The sequence below is a fragment of the Rhinolophus ferrumequinum genome, chromosome 20 (assembly GCF_004115265.2).
Source record: "Rhinolophus ferrumequinum isolate MPI-CBG mRhiFer1 chromosome 20, mRhiFer1_v1.p, whole genome shotgun sequence".
Lineage (NCBI taxonomy): Eukaryota > Metazoa > Chordata > Mammalia > Chiroptera > Rhinolophidae > Rhinolophus > Rhinolophus ferrumequinum.
In genome coordinates this window covers 14,794,392-14,812,812 of record NC_046303.1, presented here as the reverse complement: position 1 = coordinate 14,812,812, position 18,421 = coordinate 14,794,392, and the positions used below count along the sequence as shown (strand labels likewise).

At 36.7% G+C, this 18,421-nt stretch overlaps 1 protein-coding gene across 3 annotated transcripts in view; it reads right to left on the bottom strand.

The window, feature by feature from the left end:
- The window catches only part of SKAP2 (src kinase associated phosphoprotein 2), a 163,898-nt gene that overhangs the window by 42,889 nt on the left and 102,588 nt on the right, over positions 1 to 18,421 (bottom strand). For all 3 annotated transcript variants that reach the window (XM_033088628.1, XM_033088629.1, XM_033088627.1), the window contains exons 7-9: positions 11,063 to 11,187; positions 10,125 to 10,188; positions 9,635 to 9,772 (exon numbers count right to left, since the gene is read on the bottom strand). In XM_033088628.1, the coding sequence (XP_032944519.1) occupies positions 9,635 to 9,772; positions 10,125 to 10,188; positions 11,063 to 11,187 (327 nt within the window). The remainder of the gene's footprint in view (positions 1 to 9,634; positions 9,773 to 10,124; positions 10,189 to 11,062; positions 11,188 to 18,421) is intronic.

Here is an 18,421-nt window from a genome sequence, read left to right as displayed (position 1 = left end):
AAGCTAAGAGGATCAGTTTAAAAGTCACCTCTTCCTTGACCACAGAGTATAAAATAGTGACTCCTCTCACATCATGCTCTTCTCTTTGTAGCGCTTACTACAATCTGTAATGATCTCAATAGAGACCCCCAGGTCTGCCTCTTTATGCCTAAACCCCCAACAGCTAGAACAGAATCTGGCATATAATGGACTTGCAGTAAACATTTGTTGAATCAATTAATTAAATGCAGAATAACAACAAAGGATGAGAAGATAAGAAAAGACAAAGTAGAAACAAAAAGCTTCACTATTAAAGAAATACAGGATAAATAGGAAAACAATCTGAAACAATCAGCAAGCCTCAGGAGATGAGGGGATTTAAAACAGTGCTGACGTGCTTATTTATAAATATGATATGCAGCAAGAAAACAAAATGGGAAAGGTCAAAGGAGGAGACAGTTTCCAGAAGAAAGAGGTGGCCAGTAGAATGAAATTTCGAGATGAATTTGAGGACGAGCTTGATAATTGAGAGTGTACCTGTGACTCTGAGGAAACTGTCTGAGTGAAGGGAGAAGGACAGAAAACCAAACTGCCCGGAGTTAAGGGGTTAGCAGGTGAACAGACAATGAACGGGACAAACAGTTCTCCCAAGGATTTAATGCTCAAGAGAAGCAGAGTTAGGTTGTAGCACCTTGAACCCGGACGAGGAATGTGGAAAGGGGCCCCCAAAAGGAGGCAGGAGATCTGGGATCTGGTTCCAAAGGGAGCTAGAAAATGGCCACTCTGCATCTGAACTTCCTTGTCCGTCTACCAGAAACATGTTCTGCCCCATCTCAACTCCTCTAATAAGGAACACGGGGGCTCAAGCTCAAGGTCAGGAGATACGAGGAGCTGTTATTTCTTTGTAAGAGTTCTAATGAAGTTCTAATAAAGAGGAACAAATCTATAGAAGAAGGTTTTATTTGAAAAACAAAATCAAGGTAAAGTTTCACTTAAGCTTAATTAAGTGAAGCTGCTTTTCTTCCACTTTCTTGTAGGCTTTGCACTTATTCAACTGCAGCACTTGCTGAGACCAGATATGAAAAGTGCTTATATTTATCACTGACATTTTGTTGAACTTGTCCATTCGTATTAATCATTGCTTTAAAGTAAGCAGCTGAGTACTCTTAGGAAGTTGATATTCCCAGCTGACCTATCTGCAAAAATATTGGAGCTTGATGCGCTCCTGCTGCAGTCTATGTGTTCATGGAGGGGGGCGGGGGGGAGGTGTGTGGGTGTGTGTTTGTGTGTGTGTGTGTGTGTGTGTGTGTGTGTGTCTATTTTTTCTGGGACCTAAAGAAACAAGTAGATTTTTGTGAAGCCGCTACAAATTTTATCATATTCTGTCTTCTGAAAGCATGGAGGAATTAAAAACAAAAGCCGGCTCTGACCTGTTTATATTCTACATGGGAGGCAAATCATATCTGTGGAAGGAAGACTCCAGTTAAAAAGTCTGATACAAAGGTGATTTGAAGCTAGGCCTTGAAACTAATTGTTGAGATTTCTTGGTGTTAAAGGATAAAGTACTCATTAGGTACAGATAAAAACTATGGCCTGGCGCTTTACCGAGTACAGATACGAAACCTACAGTGTGAATATTTGACCTTCTGGCACAGTTTTAGGATTCTTCATCTAAGGTTCACAGAAAAATCTTAATAGCCCAGCCACATTAGTGTAATGTTTCTTCTTGCTTTATATATGTTAGCATTTAGTCTGATTAGAATGGCTGACATTTGTTTACATTTTGGTTCAGAATTTTTAATATGCATTCTAATGGCTCCCATTAGAATGTAACATTCCCATTAGGCAATGTAACATAAACATTGAGTCCAAAAAATTAGAATTTGGTGGCTAAATAATCCAATTAATCAATAATTTCTAGATTGTTCTTCCATTTCCAGTTCTTTAGGGATTCTCTCATTTGTCTTATTCATCGCCATATCCCTCGAAATTCCCGGTAAAACACCATGCCATAGTTTTTATCTGTACTGTTTTCATTGTCTTTTAGAACTACATATTTTGTAATTTCCATTGTGATTTCCTCTTTTAACTCATGAGCTCTTTAGAAGTTTATTTTTCAGCCTCCAAACACAGGGGGTCTGTTATTTTTAACTATCTTTTTAGTGTTGGTTTCTAATTAAATTTCACTGTCATTAAAGAATGTGCTCTGTATGATACAGTCACTGAAATTTGTTGAGATTTCACTTGTGAACTTATATATAGTTAATTTCCATGAATAGTCTGTGTGTACCGAAAAGAACATATGTCTTTCTTATCTTTTCAGATAGATTAGATGAAGTTTATTAATTCTTTGGTTCAAATCTTCCATATCCTTACTAATTTTTTGCCTCCATGGTCTACCAGTTTCTAAAAGTGATATGTTAAAATCTCTCACTGTGATTGAGGATTTGTCGGATTTGTCTTACGCGTTTTTGCTCTATAGATTTCAATTTGTAGTGGCTTCACAAAAATGTACTTGCTTCTTTGCTTAATAGTTAGACGCATTTAAATTTTACCTTCTTTTACTATCATTATGTAGTGCCCTTCTGTAGTTCTATTTTTGCTTCATGCCTTATCTTCTATATAGTCTGATCATTATGGTGTTATACTTGCTTTTTTGGATAGGTATATTTATTTACATTCCTTTACTTTGAAACTTTCTATGTCATTTTGTTTCAAGTATATCACCTGTAAGAAAAATGTTGCTAGATTCTTTTTAAAAATATTCAGTACTATTGTTTCTGTCTTTTAATATAAACAAGCTACATTTATTGTAATTACTTTTGCATTGGGACTTATTTTTACCATATTTTCTCTTTGTTCCTTTTTTTCTCTTTTCCTGCCTTCTCTTGGATTTAGTTGTTTTCTGTGATCACCTTTTATTTCCCCTCTGCTGCTTTGGGAACCCGGAGGTTGCATTTCTATTTACTGAGTACTTATTTTGAAATTTTAACATGCATTTCCTAACAAAGACTGAAGTTACTCAGCATTTCTCTCCTCCCTGCTCCTGAACAAAAACAATATTTGGCATGCTTTCACTACCCACATCTCCGTCTTGCCCCAGCTAATGTTTTAATTGTTAGATAAATTTAGTGTAACCCATTTTTTAAATTTTAAAAAAAGTTTATTTCAAAATAATCAATAGTTAAAGTTACTGACATATTTTACCCAGTTCACTGTTGTTTCTTGAATTCTCTGCCTTTCCGGTGTTCACTTGTCTTCTGGCTACAGTACGTGGTAAGGGGCAGAGCTGGGGCTCTGCCCCTTACCACGTACTGTAGCCAGAAGACAAGCAATGTGTGCTTGGTCCCAGAGTCCTTGCTCTTAACCACAGAGACTTCCTGGGTGTAGATATACAGAAAGGTATTCTGTGTGTGGAGGCTGTGGGTGGAACCAGCAGATAAGAGGCAGATGGAGAAAAGGAGGGGAAGTGGAGGATGGCTGGAAAGAAGGTGTCACCATAGTTTTGTCATGATAGTTTTGACACAAGGTTAATATTTATACTACCTGCTAGAAGATAGGATTCCTATATCAGAAAGGCAAAAAACAACAGACTCATGACATAAATATAGCAAAAATATGTAAGACATAAATAAACGTGGGGGGGATTATGTATGTAGAAGTCAAGGCTTGGGCCAGAAAAGACAGAGATAACTATACTCTGAGGCCTGTATAAGAATGGCAGGGGGATTCCTAGCATCTAGTAAAAGTGCCTGGCACATAATACGTGCTCAAGAATATGTCTGGAATGAAGGAAATGAAAGTAAGAAAGAAAAAAGGATGGAAATGAAAAATAGGAGGGAAGAAAATAAAAGAATGAGAAATGGAGGCAGGTAATAAGAGAGTAGGAAGAAAATGAAAGGAAATAAAAGAAAGGGCAGAAGAAAGTAAACGAAAAAAAGATTTCATTTTTTAAAAATTGTATATGCATTTGCATATTTGTAAATGGGCAAAACAAGACTAAAGATTCATATCAAACTGTTAACAATGTTTATTTAGGTTGGGGGTGAATGGCTTAAGGTTTTTCCAGTGAGCATGTATTGTCTGTAAATAAAAATTAAAAATTAAGACTCAGCAAGAGCAAAGGGGAAATGAACAAAGAATAATAAAGAACCATCGCATGTAGTTTGTGAAGTACATCAGGTGAGCCCATCTTCACTAAGCCCCTCTAGGGCTGCCTCAGGGACTCCCTGTCGACCTCCAGAAACAGAGACCATTTTTCCTGCCATTCTTCCATTAATCTCTTCAAAATCTAGGCCCAAGAAGGAGAGAAGTCCCATAAGAGGGCTTCCTCTGCTCTTAAAGCTACTTGTCAAATTCCAGGTGGTCCTGGAATTTTTTAGCCCTGAATTCTCCCAAGATGCCCTACTCCCTTTACAGAAAATCCAATACCTCACACACAGGTCTTTCAATTCAGCCTCAAAAGAACCCCATCAGGATATTGTAAACCAAGTACCTATGTAGGAAAGGTACATATGTACAATATCAAAAAAGACTCTTCCTTCACAGATTGTAGCTTATGAAAATAGAGAAAATGCTTCCCTCCTTTTTTGTCTTTCATGGTTTCTCCATTCTCTTAAGACTGATAGAACTTCAATCCCCCGAAGGAAACAGTGACAGACAAGTCCAGCTGGTCCCTATGATCCAGAGGCATTCTATGTAATCCTAGTTTCATGTATGTAAGGAAACCTATGTCAGGTCCATAAAAATAAATTCTCATACTGAGTGTGGATTATGGGTTTTTGCAACTCAGGAGACACAGATAAAAAGGTGATAAACCAAAAGCTGTCTATTAATACATCCCTGTGCTAGGATTTCTCAATCTCAACACTACTGACGTTTTGGACCATATAAGTCTTTGCTGTGGGAGGTTGTCCTGTATATTACAGGATCTTTAGCAGCATCCCTGGCCCGTCTGCATTAGATGCCTGTATCTCTCTCCTTCTCTCTCTCTCTCTCTCTCTCTCTCTCTCTCTCTCTCTCATACACACACACACACACACACACACACACACACACACACACACACCAGTTGTGGCAACCAAAAATATCTCTGAGCATTAATTAAATCATTAAATGTAGCCTGGGGGCCCAAATCTCCTCTGGTTGAGAACCAGAGCTCCAAGTTGCAAAACTGGGTTAGTTTATATTTCTATTAATGGAAATATGTTTTGCATGCACACAGACAGGTATTTGGGGTTTTAATATGTGTTAAACTAACTCTTGTAATGACAAGAAATCATTTGCCACACCAAGATCAAAGCAGAGAAAAGCTACATGACAGGCACAACTGTGTCCTAAAGCTTCACGCCACATTATGAAATAGGCAACTCTATGAAGAACACTAAAATCACATTTATATTCAGCAAAGATAAAAATAGAAACAATTAGATGTGTGCAGTGACCCTAATTTTCCCTTATATTCTATAACTTCAGATAACCCTCTCAGCAGAGTTCAGAGCTGACACCATCCAAAAAAATTGACTCTAATCTAGTTATATACTTGGAAAAAAATATTTACCATACCATTTATGAGGACACTCTATCACCACCCTTAATAACTTTGTAATTCAGTACCATAGTTTGAGAAAAAAGAATGCCAGCAGGCTGCCTGCACAAACAATATTAAAATTCTGAATATATGTGGTTCTGTGAAAGTCACTGGTATTTTTACGTTGCATTCTAAAGAAATAATGAGAAAATTTCTTTGGTGAAACCACAACCTACCATCACTTATAATGATGTTAATAGTAAAGACTCCAGGATCCCCTATAATCTTGATATTAAGTTGGTAATATAAGTGATAATTATTCAGCAAGAAAATAAAGCTAGGATGTATTGGGGGCGGGGAGTTGTAACCCCTTATTAAGTTACCACTTGTGTCCACTTGCTGGAGATTACTCCAAATTTAAGTACCCAAACACTGTCCTTTTTTATGTAATTATCACAGTTTCATTGAAAAAAATTACAGCGGCATTTTGCTTTATATCCCATTTTCGATACAGATAGTTGGACTGAATAAATTTAAAACGCAATCGAATGACCAGAGGACAAAAACATCCTTTTCTGGCTCAGAACAGTTTAATCTGTCATTACATTAAAAAAAAAAAAAAATGAATTAACACTTTAACAAAATAGGTTAATGGAACTGAAAATTTGTCTTCCTGTTTTATGTTGCCCTCTCTCCTCTAGTCTACTTGCCAGAAGAATTTCAAATGCAATTCCCCTGAAAGCTGCAGATTTAATAGGTTAATGGGCGGTTCCCATTCTTGTTACTGGGCTGATTCTATTCAGTCTCTATCTAGAAAAATCGTTTTGTTGTTGTTGCTTCTGCATAATTTCCTCACATTAAAGAAAAAAAGAAAGCAAGTGACATGGTAACTAGAAGACAAGAGCAAGCTGGGTTGATTTCTACGGCAATTTTCCAAGTATTGCTTTTCCCTTTCAAGATTCAAAATCAAACAAAAGCACTCCTCTGTATTTTTAATGAAATAATGAGCAATAACTTCTGAAATTATGAACTCATTACTGTGTTATGAAACCGTTTAATACACTTTGATCAATATATTAGTGCACACATGCTCTAGTAATATTACAATGTAAGCAAACCTGACTGACCTATGCTAATAGGTACTAAGACATAAAAGGTGCATTAGGGTATTTGAAGAAAAGCCAAATACCTTCACTACTCCCCAGAAATGGCACTCCCTCAGCTCTTTTGTACATATGTACAAATCCCCTAAATGCAAAGAAATCTTACATATTTATTCTTATTCTTTTATGAAGTTAGTTAAAAATTAATGAACAAGAAATTAAAGAGAAGCTGCTGTAATAAAGTTAGAATATTCTAACTGAAAAACAATTACAATGAAACTACTTACACTCCCACAGAATTATAAACATTTTTCAAGGGATATTTTGCAATACAAATTTTTAAAACAATGTTTTCTTCTTCTTACTCTTGAGACTTAAACACTGCAGGTTTATTTTACATTAAAAAATACATTTATTAGAGTAAGAGCTTTTACTTTCTTAGTAAAAGAACTCTGTGACTTAAAGTAACATGTTGAATGTTTGCTTAGATTTTTCTTCAACATTTATATGCTTCATCTTTCAACTAAAAGGATTAGTTTTCAACTATATGTAATTGACAGAAAATTGTGTTGAAATGGCAGTATTAATTCATTCTGGGAATTTAATCAATCAGATTTCTCAGAAATGCAGTTCTTTGTACAGAACTGGAAAAAGACCAACAGTTTGTAAATGTGTTCACTGCCTTTCCACTATTTTCTCCTCCTCTCAAAATTATATTCCTATTTTACAGAAATGAAAGCAATTAGCTTAATTCTTATCCTGAAAGAGAGCTCATTTTTTAAAGGAAAAAAGTTACCCTTCTAGTGTTAGATATTTAATCAAACAAAAGCTCTAACACTAAGAGACAACTGTAGGGCTTTCATTAAGAAAAATCCCCTTTGTAACGGCTGGCTCAAACTGGACAAACTTGAGCTGTGCAGATGTTGAAGTGGGTCTGGGTTCCACTGGGGAGGAAAGAACTAGATATTCCACAGCTGCTATACCCGCTTCCTTCCCACAGTTGTAGGTTCTACCGAGCTCAATCACTCTGTACAGCAACTGGGATCCCAGGCAGGGGCCAAGCAATCCCAGAGCAGCTTAGATTTCTTCCAGTCCCACAGCAAGAAATAAGACTACTTAAAGAGTAACTAGGTATTTCCAACAATTAGTTGGCCCCAGGCCAAAAAAATGAAGAACATCTGTAATAAGAGAAAATAAAAGATGTTCCATATTTCTAAGATTTCAAGCTACTTACAGAAGATTTTCCTTGGGTCTTTGTTAGGAAAATGACTATGAATAGTTGGTCTTTATTCCTTACCAATATTTTATTTGGGAGAGCGGGGAGAGAACGGTCAAGTTGAAGAAATGCAGAACTTAACAGTTAGTTCAACGATTGTAATGTAACCCATTCATTGCAGGGTTTTAAAGGAATAATGTCTATGACAGTAACAGTATGTTTAAAGGTACTACACTCCCCCATTTTACATCAGTATACATTCCCACAAGCTCTTACGGACATCTTAAAAACTAAAATAATGGTATTAATGATATGGGGTGCCTAAAAGCAAGCAGTCAGAGAATACTCTTCCCTACTTGAGAGAACTGGTGCTATGGCAGATGGCATTTCCATACAATAAATCAGAAAGGAAGGACCTACGGACATATAGCTCATTAAAATAACAGAAATATACAGATTCCTATTCGATGAAACTATGCTTTTATACTAATCATCTTCTTCCAGGGTAGTAAAAGACAATACATAGGTGCATATTCTGAGTAGTTTTTATATCTTGAATTTATGATACCATTAAAATCATTAATCTTACTTGTTCAGAAAATGATTATTATACCTTCATACAAGCACTTGTAAGAACGTAGCAGATACACCAATGAAAACAATGACGATGTTCAATGTATCACAGGTTTGCTATGATTCAAGCACTGTGGTAAGAGCTTTGGATACATTACCTCACTCCCCCGCCCATGATATTATCCCCATTTTATAGATGAAGGAACTGACTTGTAAGGTCACCAAACTACACGGTACTGACAGATTTTAACCTTTTTGACTCTGAAGTCCCTGTGCTAGTTGTTATGCTCTGCTGGCTTCACTGAAAATAACATTTGTACATTAAATTGGAGCGTTTTAAGTCTTTCTGAAACCAACTTTAAAGGTTTATACTATGTTGTTAAATTGTTCTATTCAGAGAAAAATAGACTCTCTACATGAGATATTAGTTACATCTCACTTATGTTGCTTATAATTGCCTTTCCTTCTCTGAGTACTGACACTTCTAACAGCCAGAGAAAGGCTCACGTCAACCTAGAGTATTAGTAATGCAATAATTCCCTGAATATTTTCATATTCTAAGTATCCTAAGTTCCAGATGCCTGTTTCTCTGTTTTAGGTTGACCCTCAAAACTACAGGTCAAACAGCTAATAGGCAATTTTATGTTACATAACGGATCCTGGGGCATATAAACACTAAACCACACCTGAAAATGTATAACAAGAAAACTTATTCATGTCAGTAATAAAACATCAAATGAGAAAACTTCAAGCCTTAAAAGCCCTTTGTTTATAGTTCAACAATATTCCTCCAAGACAACGCCACACACTACAGCAAGGAACGCATGAGGCAGAAGTTGTTGACATATGGGGTGTGCACAGAACTTCTGGTTAATGGAAGTTCCAAGATGTATAAATAAAAAATGATGTGTGAGTTGGTGGAAAAAACTGTAAGGCAAGTCAATTTTTTAATTAAAAAATTATGTAGCATAAACAATGCTAATGAGCCAAAAGTCCCAGGAGATTAGGACTGTATCTGCTTCAGTTTAACATTCTGTTCCCTTTTCATAAGCGTACATCCACTCACTTGAACTACCTCAAGCAGAACCCTTTCCGTAAAATAGAGTTTTGAAGATTTTCTTTATCCTTGTTCTTAATAGTTCATCATTTTCTACGCAAATTGTCAACTTGATGGCATTAAAAAAAAAAAAAAAAGCTCTAAAATCCTTAAATGATTCACCAGATAATAAATACCTGGAAGTTCTTCATAAATTTCATCATCGATGGGTTGCCCGCCTGCGGGTGCACTGCTGATGGGTAGGGGGTGATCAACATCATCGTATAAGTCTCCTCGTTCATCATCATCCTCAGGAATAATATCAGATCCCATATCTACCAAACACATTTCAGGAAGTAAATTTTTAAAGAATGCAAAAGAGGTTTTCAAACCCTGTTTTCTAAATTAATGCAGCCCTACAGAGTCGCAACATTGTTATACGCTATATCCTTAACTTAAAACATTTTTAAAAAATGATGGTTGCACAAATATGTGAATTCCAAAGTTGCCAACTGGTACGTATAGAATACTTTTGTAAATTTGAAGTCCATGGTCTGTATTCATACCAGTCATGTCCCTGTGGTCATTCTCACAGAAATTCAATAAGCTTTTATATATGAAAATCCAAATCAGTCACTTATTCAGTATTCAAAGACTGTGATACCTTGTTCAATGGATTGCGCTTACCTTGTAATACAAATTTCAGCTGCTGTACCCATTCCTCGGCATCTTTGGGAGAAGCTGCTGTGAACTAATAAAAAACCAAACAATAACAGGAAAAATCACCACAGTGGAAATGAAAGGTATGTCCCACTCTGATCAGTTCTTTAAGACCATTAGTAATTCTTTTCATGTCTAGTACTACTTTTCTTGCAAGGATGCTTCTTATAATGTACAGTTAATTTTGACAAATTTACGTAATTGAAGCAGAGGATGATGGATTTGAAACTCTGATCAGCAGCTGGCAGCTGTGCAAGAAAAAAAGCTGCTTCTCTTCATCAATGTCAAAGACAGAACTGATGAACAAAATTTGCCCTTGACAATTAGAAGACACCCGTGAATTTCTTTAGACTGCTGGATATAGTTTCCTTAAAAATGTTCTTGTCAGATTCCAACACACTACCTGACAACTTAATTAACTGGCTTTCAAGTGCAATCTCAGATATTTAAAACTTATTAAACATACATTCCATATTGATGCTAGCTGATAGCTCTTGAATTGCAAAGCTGATACGTGCCTTTACCTTCGTTTTCTCCCACAAGCCTAAGCAATACAATATGCAGTAACACTGATATTTTTCGTTTGATAATTTTACTCTTTCTGCTATGTAATTCTTTGAAGAAATCACACAGTTCTATTAAAATAGATATAAGATGCAACATGTGAAGTAACTGATAAATTACATATTCACTTGTTCTCTTTCAAGAAGATATCACTTACTAATCGGAATTTTTTGTATACATGTATTACCTCTTATGTGAATGTTCAGTGTATAAAAATCAGTATTCTCTTTATTACTAACATGTCAGGGAGAGTTGTTTTAACAAAATGTTAATGTCTTTATAAAAAAAAAAAATCAGAACATTTTATCAGCTTCATTTCAAAACGATGTAAAAACTCCAACCTGGTAGACGCGTTTATCAGGAGCAGAGACTTCAAAACAGCAATCCTTCTTCGCATCCTTCCTGAGAGTGTGATTCATTCTGACATTGTAGCCATCGATTGCAAATTCACCTTTCTGTTGTTTGTCTGTGGAAGATAAAACAAAAGTCAGAATTTCATTTACTACAGTGAGTATAAATGCCCAGTCGATTTTCTCTTACTGAGATTTTCTTTGTCAGTTCTTGGAAAGAGTACTGCTTTCATAGTATAATGTCTAAATAATGTTCCTACATATCACTTTTAATTCTAAAATCATAGAAGTATTTAGGATTGTTGGGTCTAAAAAGGATATCTCAGTGCAGTCAGATGGCTCAGTTGGTTAGAGCGTGAGCTCTCAACAACGGGGTTGCCGGTTCGATTCCCACATGGGATGGTGGGCTGTGCCCCCTGCAACTAAGATTGAAAACGGCGACTAGACTTGGAGCTGAGCTGCGCCCTCCACAACTAGATTGAAGGACAACGACTTGGAGCCAAAGCGTCCTGGAGAAACACACTCACTGTTCCCCAATATTCCCCAATAAAATTTTTTTTTAAAAAAAAGGGTATTTAAGGGAACCGGAGAAGAGGTCTGCAGATAGTGGTCTTACTCAGCAGGATGAATAGAAATAAGACACTTTCATGTATGGAAAATTCAAGAACTGGAACTCAGAACTTACTAGACAAACCCACTACAGGGGGAAAACCCATCTAGTTGAAAACTCACTGGGCTTTATTTACCACTCTCTCTTCTCATTACCACCCTCCCACCCTTACCACTCAAAAGCCTCTAAAACACAACTTAAAAAAAAAAAATTCTAAATTGGTATGAATTGAACTTCAAATTTACAAAGCAAAGCAGACCAAACAAAATTAATTATTAAGAGATATAAAGGGAAAACAAAGTATTTGGATGGAGAAAAGTGGTCAAGCAAATACAGAAGCATTAGTTACCAAAATAAAACCAAAAAAAAAGTAGGTTTCTTAACCAGTCAGTGAACAATTAAACTGGTAAAGCACATGTGAACCCCAAGTGATGAAGTATCGAAAGAAATGATGACTTGAGCTTTCATTTAGTCAGATATTATTTTAAAGACAAAGTAGGAATACAACAAAGGATTTGATACTCTGAAACTGAAAATAAAATCAGCTTTCCTAGTTCGCCCAGTTATACCATTTTGATAGAAAAAGCGGCACAGCTATAGGTTTATTTCCTAGATTAACACACAATATTAAAATCGTAAGGACAACTGTCATTTTTACTGAGCTTGGGGGAAATACAGAAATGCTTACATATTGGGGGATAAAGGGCTCTCTCACCTCAATGCACCAAATAATACTTATCTCCTTTTCTTAAATATACTAATTTAATTCCTGAAATAACACACATTTTTAAAAAGGTCACCAAGATCACACCTTGCTCAAAACATCAAATGAGAAAAAAATGTGAGTTAGCAATCTCTGCCTTAAATCTGGATAGTCTAATCATAGTTAGTCATAACTTACATTTCTTTGGATAATTGAATAGATAATTCAAATTCAAAAATTTGAAGTTTGCTTTGTTGGAAAAGTCTACAGTGAACTCTATGAGGTTCAGAAAAACTATAAAAATTAGACCAACATTTCCCAAAGTGTGTTTTATGGGATCTTAATAGGTTTCTATGATCAAATAAGTTTGGGAAATGCTGAATTAAATAAAGTTAAGCAGGTTTCGTTAGTGCAGGCCTTCTTGAAGTTCTTAATATATTTACACATTGATTGAAGTTCTATGAGAAAGATACAGTATGTGGCATTTCCCAAAATTATTTGTCCATAGAACACTTTTTCACAGAACATTTTATGGAACTGGTACTCCCGGGACATATTTTGCAAAATACCTAACTAGGAAAAATAATATTGGGGAAAAAGTATTAAAATAATAATTAAGCACAGTTGATTCTTCTAAAATGCCCCAAGAAGACTAAGTCATTCTTTCACTCATTCAACAAATTTATACTGAGCACTTAAAACAAGCAAGACAGTGTAATAGAGATGGTGAAACAAAAGCTATTACCACCTCACCAGACCTTTCCCACTACTCATTGAAACACACACACATACACACACACATACACTCTCACACGCTACAAATTTAAGTGCTCCAGAAACATTAGTCAATGATCCACTAGACTGCAAAAAAATTTAATTTTTCACTTTAAGGTATGGAAGTAATTGGAAGCAAAATATCAAAGCCATACTGGACAATTCTGAGAGATTTCCTTTAATTTCCCAGAAAAAAAAACAGGATTTTCAGGACCAGATGGAGGAAACTGGCTCTCTTACCGCACAAGGGCTCAATTGCTCCACTCACAAGGCTCATATGATCTAAAGCCCATGCTTCCTACCTCTAATCTGGGTCTAAAATTCTTAGCAATGTAATGAGTGGGGATGGCAAATGCACAAGGATTAAGAGTTTACATCTGGAGATGTAAAATTAGCACTACAAAAACTGAGTTTAAAAGAGCAGCAGGGAGCAGGATATCTTCGTGTGCTGGATTATTTAGGAATAAGACAACCAGACAGCCAAATTAACTGATTCCCTCTTTAGACTAGCAGATCCACTTTAGATAAAATCCCCAGATATATGCTATGGGGCTATGCATTAGATCTTCTGTTACAGTCTAAGAGAAGGACGAGAGCAGCCTCTAGTCAGATGAACCAGAGAAAAGCGACTGATCCAACCTAGAGGTAAGCATCCCAGGTTACAGAGACAAGGACAGTATATTCTTGTCCAAGGATAAGTAAAAGAGGAAAAGCAAACAAACAAACACAAGTGCCATAAAAATATTCCGTAACACAAAAACGTAACATAGCACTCAAAATGTAGAAAGCAGAAGACTACGAGAAACAGAAATAAATGTTAGACAATTGTTTTGCATCTTTGATAAAGTAAAAAGAAAAAAAATATTCTGAAAGAGATTAAAGATGAAACAATGTAATATAAAATAAAGAGAGAAATGCCTGAGACGAGTAGAATTGGAATGGAGGTGCTAAAATAATAGAAAAGTACTGTACAAGGAAATGGAAAACATAGCAGTAAAACAAATGAAATATTAATGTGATAAAAAGTTAAAAATTTTGAACATTGTTGAAAAATCAGATCAGATATACGTACTTAAAAAAAAATTCCCTCAGTAGGTAGAAAAAAAGAATACGGGGGAAGAGTGACAAAATGTATATGGAAGACTAACAAAAATATCAAAGAAAAAAATGGGTCTTCTGGAAGAAGAGTAACAAATAAAGCAGTGCCAATACAATAATCAAAGATGTAACAGAAGAAAAACTCATTCCACCAAAGAAAGACATAAGCTACAAAACAAAGAGTATTGTTGTTTAACTACGTAAAAATAATAAAGAGAAACTAAAATCTAGACCTATTCAGCTGACTGCTGAGTATTCAAGGATAAATAATCACATAAATATCTGAGTGGGGCAGGGGGACGGGGGGAAATATCGTACTAGAAAGTTTGAAGAGAATGAAAGGAAATTCATAGCTCTTTCTCAATAGCTTTTGCAAATCCGTAACCATAAAGTAGCTTTATTTCCAATTAGCAAATGTGAGATAAGAAGCTCAAGACTTCAAGGACAGAATGTGGCTCTAAGAAGACTCTGCTCTTCTCTCTTCACATGTGCATCTCTTCTAGACAGAGAAAAAGGAGAAAACCTTAGCGTTCCATGGCAATCCATAATAATTTGTGTACAGGTTAGTTCCACAGTGCTTTCTGGGATAGTTTCAAGGATACATGTTGACTTGAGACAGATTTAAAAAAAAAAAAAAAATACTAAAATGCCAATCAAATGAGAAACCAGGTCATATAAGTTCATTTACCCAGAACTGTAAAAGACTAATAAAATTTTTTATCTAAGTTAACTTCCCAAATAGCAGAAGTTAACTCCATTAAGTGCCAAAACTCTAAAATGTTTGTAATTATAATGGAAATCTTTATAAAATACACACTCCCCTGACTTCTCAAATAATTCTTTTAAATATAATTTAACATATTATTGATGACTTAGTAGTATTAACTTGAGTATTAGTTTTTATATTATAACACACTGGTGCCCTCAGGATTTCTGAGGTGTTTGTCCCTCTATTAAATTTCCCTCGGCTTCTATTTCACACGTTAACCTTGCCTATATCATGCTGTTCGAATTTAATGTCCACAAAACTGAAGGCTGCCAGGAGAAGCTAGATAATAAAATCTATTAAATCAGTAACTTAATTTTATATAATTCTAATTCAATAGGTTCAAGGTAAAAAGCAGTTGGTGCTGATCTCCTACGAAACAAAATGCACAAGGTTGATGATAGCTATTTCCTTTTACTTTTTCACTGGCTTTTAGGTTTATAGCTGTGTTCTGGATATTTTTAAATGCCAAAAGAGACAACTCACACCTACTGAGCTCCTTCTATATCCCAGGAATTTAATGCAGAATATGTCATATATGCCTTGTAATCATTCTAAGAGAGAGAAAGTATTTATTATATCCCCAGCACTGATGGGAAAACAAACCCGAAAATAACTAACTTGCTCACAGCCACACAACCAGTAAGCGGTAAAAACCAGGACTCTTCATGTAAGTCTGATTCCAAAGCCTTGCTTATTCAATCATTTCCTACTGTCTCCTAGAAAGGTGTTTCTCTAGGTATATTTCCAGAATCATCTATGTTAGAAATGGCTACCACTCTGTACTTGCTGTATAGGAATCTCTGGGGGTGAGTCCAGGAAACTGAATTTTCAGCAAGCACCCCAGATGATTTTGATACACATTCAATGTTTGAAAAACCACTGTTCTAGAATACGTAATTTATGACATCTCGGTAGAGAAGATAAACATGATCTTACATTTCCTCCCGCGACTTGAGTCCAACTTTCTCAGCTTGGTTTATGGGCTCCTCTGCGTTTGCTTCTCTCTTACACAGCCATAATAGGTTATAGTCTAAACCCTCCTCTTTGCCAACTTTACAAGTTTTGCTGGGCAACCTCACTCAATTCCAAGGATTAAATTCCTAGCAATATGCTTGTGACTCACACTCCTCCGTTTTCGTCCCGCTTCAGAATTGTACATCCAAATCTTCATCTGCTCACTCTATCTGTTTCACCTCTTGCATGGCCCACGGGTACAATGAATCGAATAGGCCCACCAGGGACAGCACCTCATCCCCACTCCCCCAACCTTTGAGATCTTTCATCTTGGGTCCTCCTTCTTGGTAAATGGCACCTCCATTAAAGGAAGCTCCCAACCAGAAAGCTGAACACCATTCTTTATTGCTCCCTTTCTTTCATCAGCTGCTCCCATGTTCTCTCCCTCCACCTCACTACCACCTACTAAAATTCAATCAGTCCTATTTTTCTTGCAAATGTGCTTACTGTTTCTCTGCTTTACTGGATCTCAGAAAATAGGCTTAAAACACCAATGACTCTCCTACCATTTTAAATACAGTATAACTATAGCAATGAAATGATTCCCGATCATTTGAGTATCCCTATAAGGTGCGAGCATTTGTCATCTGAGAATCCCCAGCACCCCAGTATCTTCATTATTTCCGTCCTGAGGTTGTCAGGGTATAGCCAGCTTCTTGCCACAGACGCTGGAAGGAGGCAGACCTCTACTGTTTCGGGTGAGCCGAGCAGACGCTCCAGCCTGGGACCTAAATCTGAACCGAGCAACAGCAGAGTGAGGGGAGAGCTCAGAATCCATTCCTGGGGCAGCAGCATTCCCCGACTGGTGCCAGGGCACAACAGCAGCAGAGCAGTCCTGGGATCGCAGGGCCAGCAGCGGCGCAGTTGGACTCTCTCGGGGCCTGGACTGGGCTGAAGTTCTAGCCGCCTTACTTCCCTTAGTCCCTGTCTGCTGTCTGAGCCTGGTGGTTCAGCGCCCCCATCAGTTTTGTCTGACAGCCGATATTCTCCCAATAATTTCCTTTTCTGCACAGTTAAACAAAGGTGGTTTCTGCCGTTCATACTAAGAATGCTACCTGGGGACAAATGGCTAGCAAACAGAAAGATATGCAATGTGTTCAGAAATTTTTCAGTAACATCTGATTCTTTTACTCAAGAAGGCCTTTCCCCCTAGTGAATAACTCGTGTTATTTCTAAAAGTACTAATGCTCATTAGCAGGAAAGAGGAAAATGTACCCCTTAATACTAAACCCACCCAATAAACTTGATCAAACTGATCACCATGTTGTTCTAGGCCCTCAGTTAAAGATACACGAACATGGGGCCGGCCCGGTGGCTCAGGAGCAACTAAGATTGAACACGGCACCTTGAGCTGAGCTGCCTCCCTGATGGCTCAGTTGGTTGGAGCGTGTCCTCTCAACCTCAAGGTTGCTGGTTCGACTCCCGCAAGGGATGGTGGGCTGCACCCCCTGCAACTAGCAACGGCAACTAGACCTGGAGCTGAGCTGCACCCTCCACAACTAAGACTGAAAGGACAACAACTTGACTTGGAAAATAAAGTCCTGGAAGTACACTCTGTTCCCCAATAAAGTCCTGTTCCTCTTCCCCAATAAAATCTTAAAAAAAAAAAAAAAAAAAAAAAAAGATACACGAACATTTTCCTTGCTTATACAGCTCACAGAAATACAGCTACTAACGCTAATTCAGAAACATACTTCTGGGGTTTTGAGTTATACTGTGAGGAAGTATCAAATTATTACTATTTGAAGTGAAAAATACTATATGCTCTATATATTTGTTACTTACGGGCCCCAAATGGCTCTGAATAATAAACTCAGGCAATAGTTATGGGTCCAAAGGGAAGCATGTTACTTAGAATTAAAAGTTTGGCTGATATGGTCTGGTGGCAGGAAATGTTAGGTATTTCCAAAACCTTTTTTTTTTTTCTTTGAAAGCAAAGCAAAGTGCACTGCAAGCATAAAAACCAAGTGGTTTTTGTACAGCCCCACATTTTCAACCACAGGTATAAACGTGATTAAAAAACAAGATAGTATGAGGTATCTGTGAATGGAGAATAAATAAGTTACAGGCATTTTTATAGATTGGGAGTTTAAAACCCTCTTTCTACTTTTTTGGCTATCCTTACTACTTTCCTCTACAACTGAAATTTAGATAATAATTATGATATGGTCTATGAGACTATCATAACATATAGCTATTAAGCTAAACATTACACAGAGAATAGCTTCATAATAATAATATATGTATGTGTTGTCCTCTTAGAGCCTCCTACAATAATTAAATAAAGGACACCGCTGCTCCTCATGGAACATGAGAGTGACGACAAACATCTCCGATAACCTGCAGCTCTTTCACGCACCTAAGACGGTAAACAAACTCTCT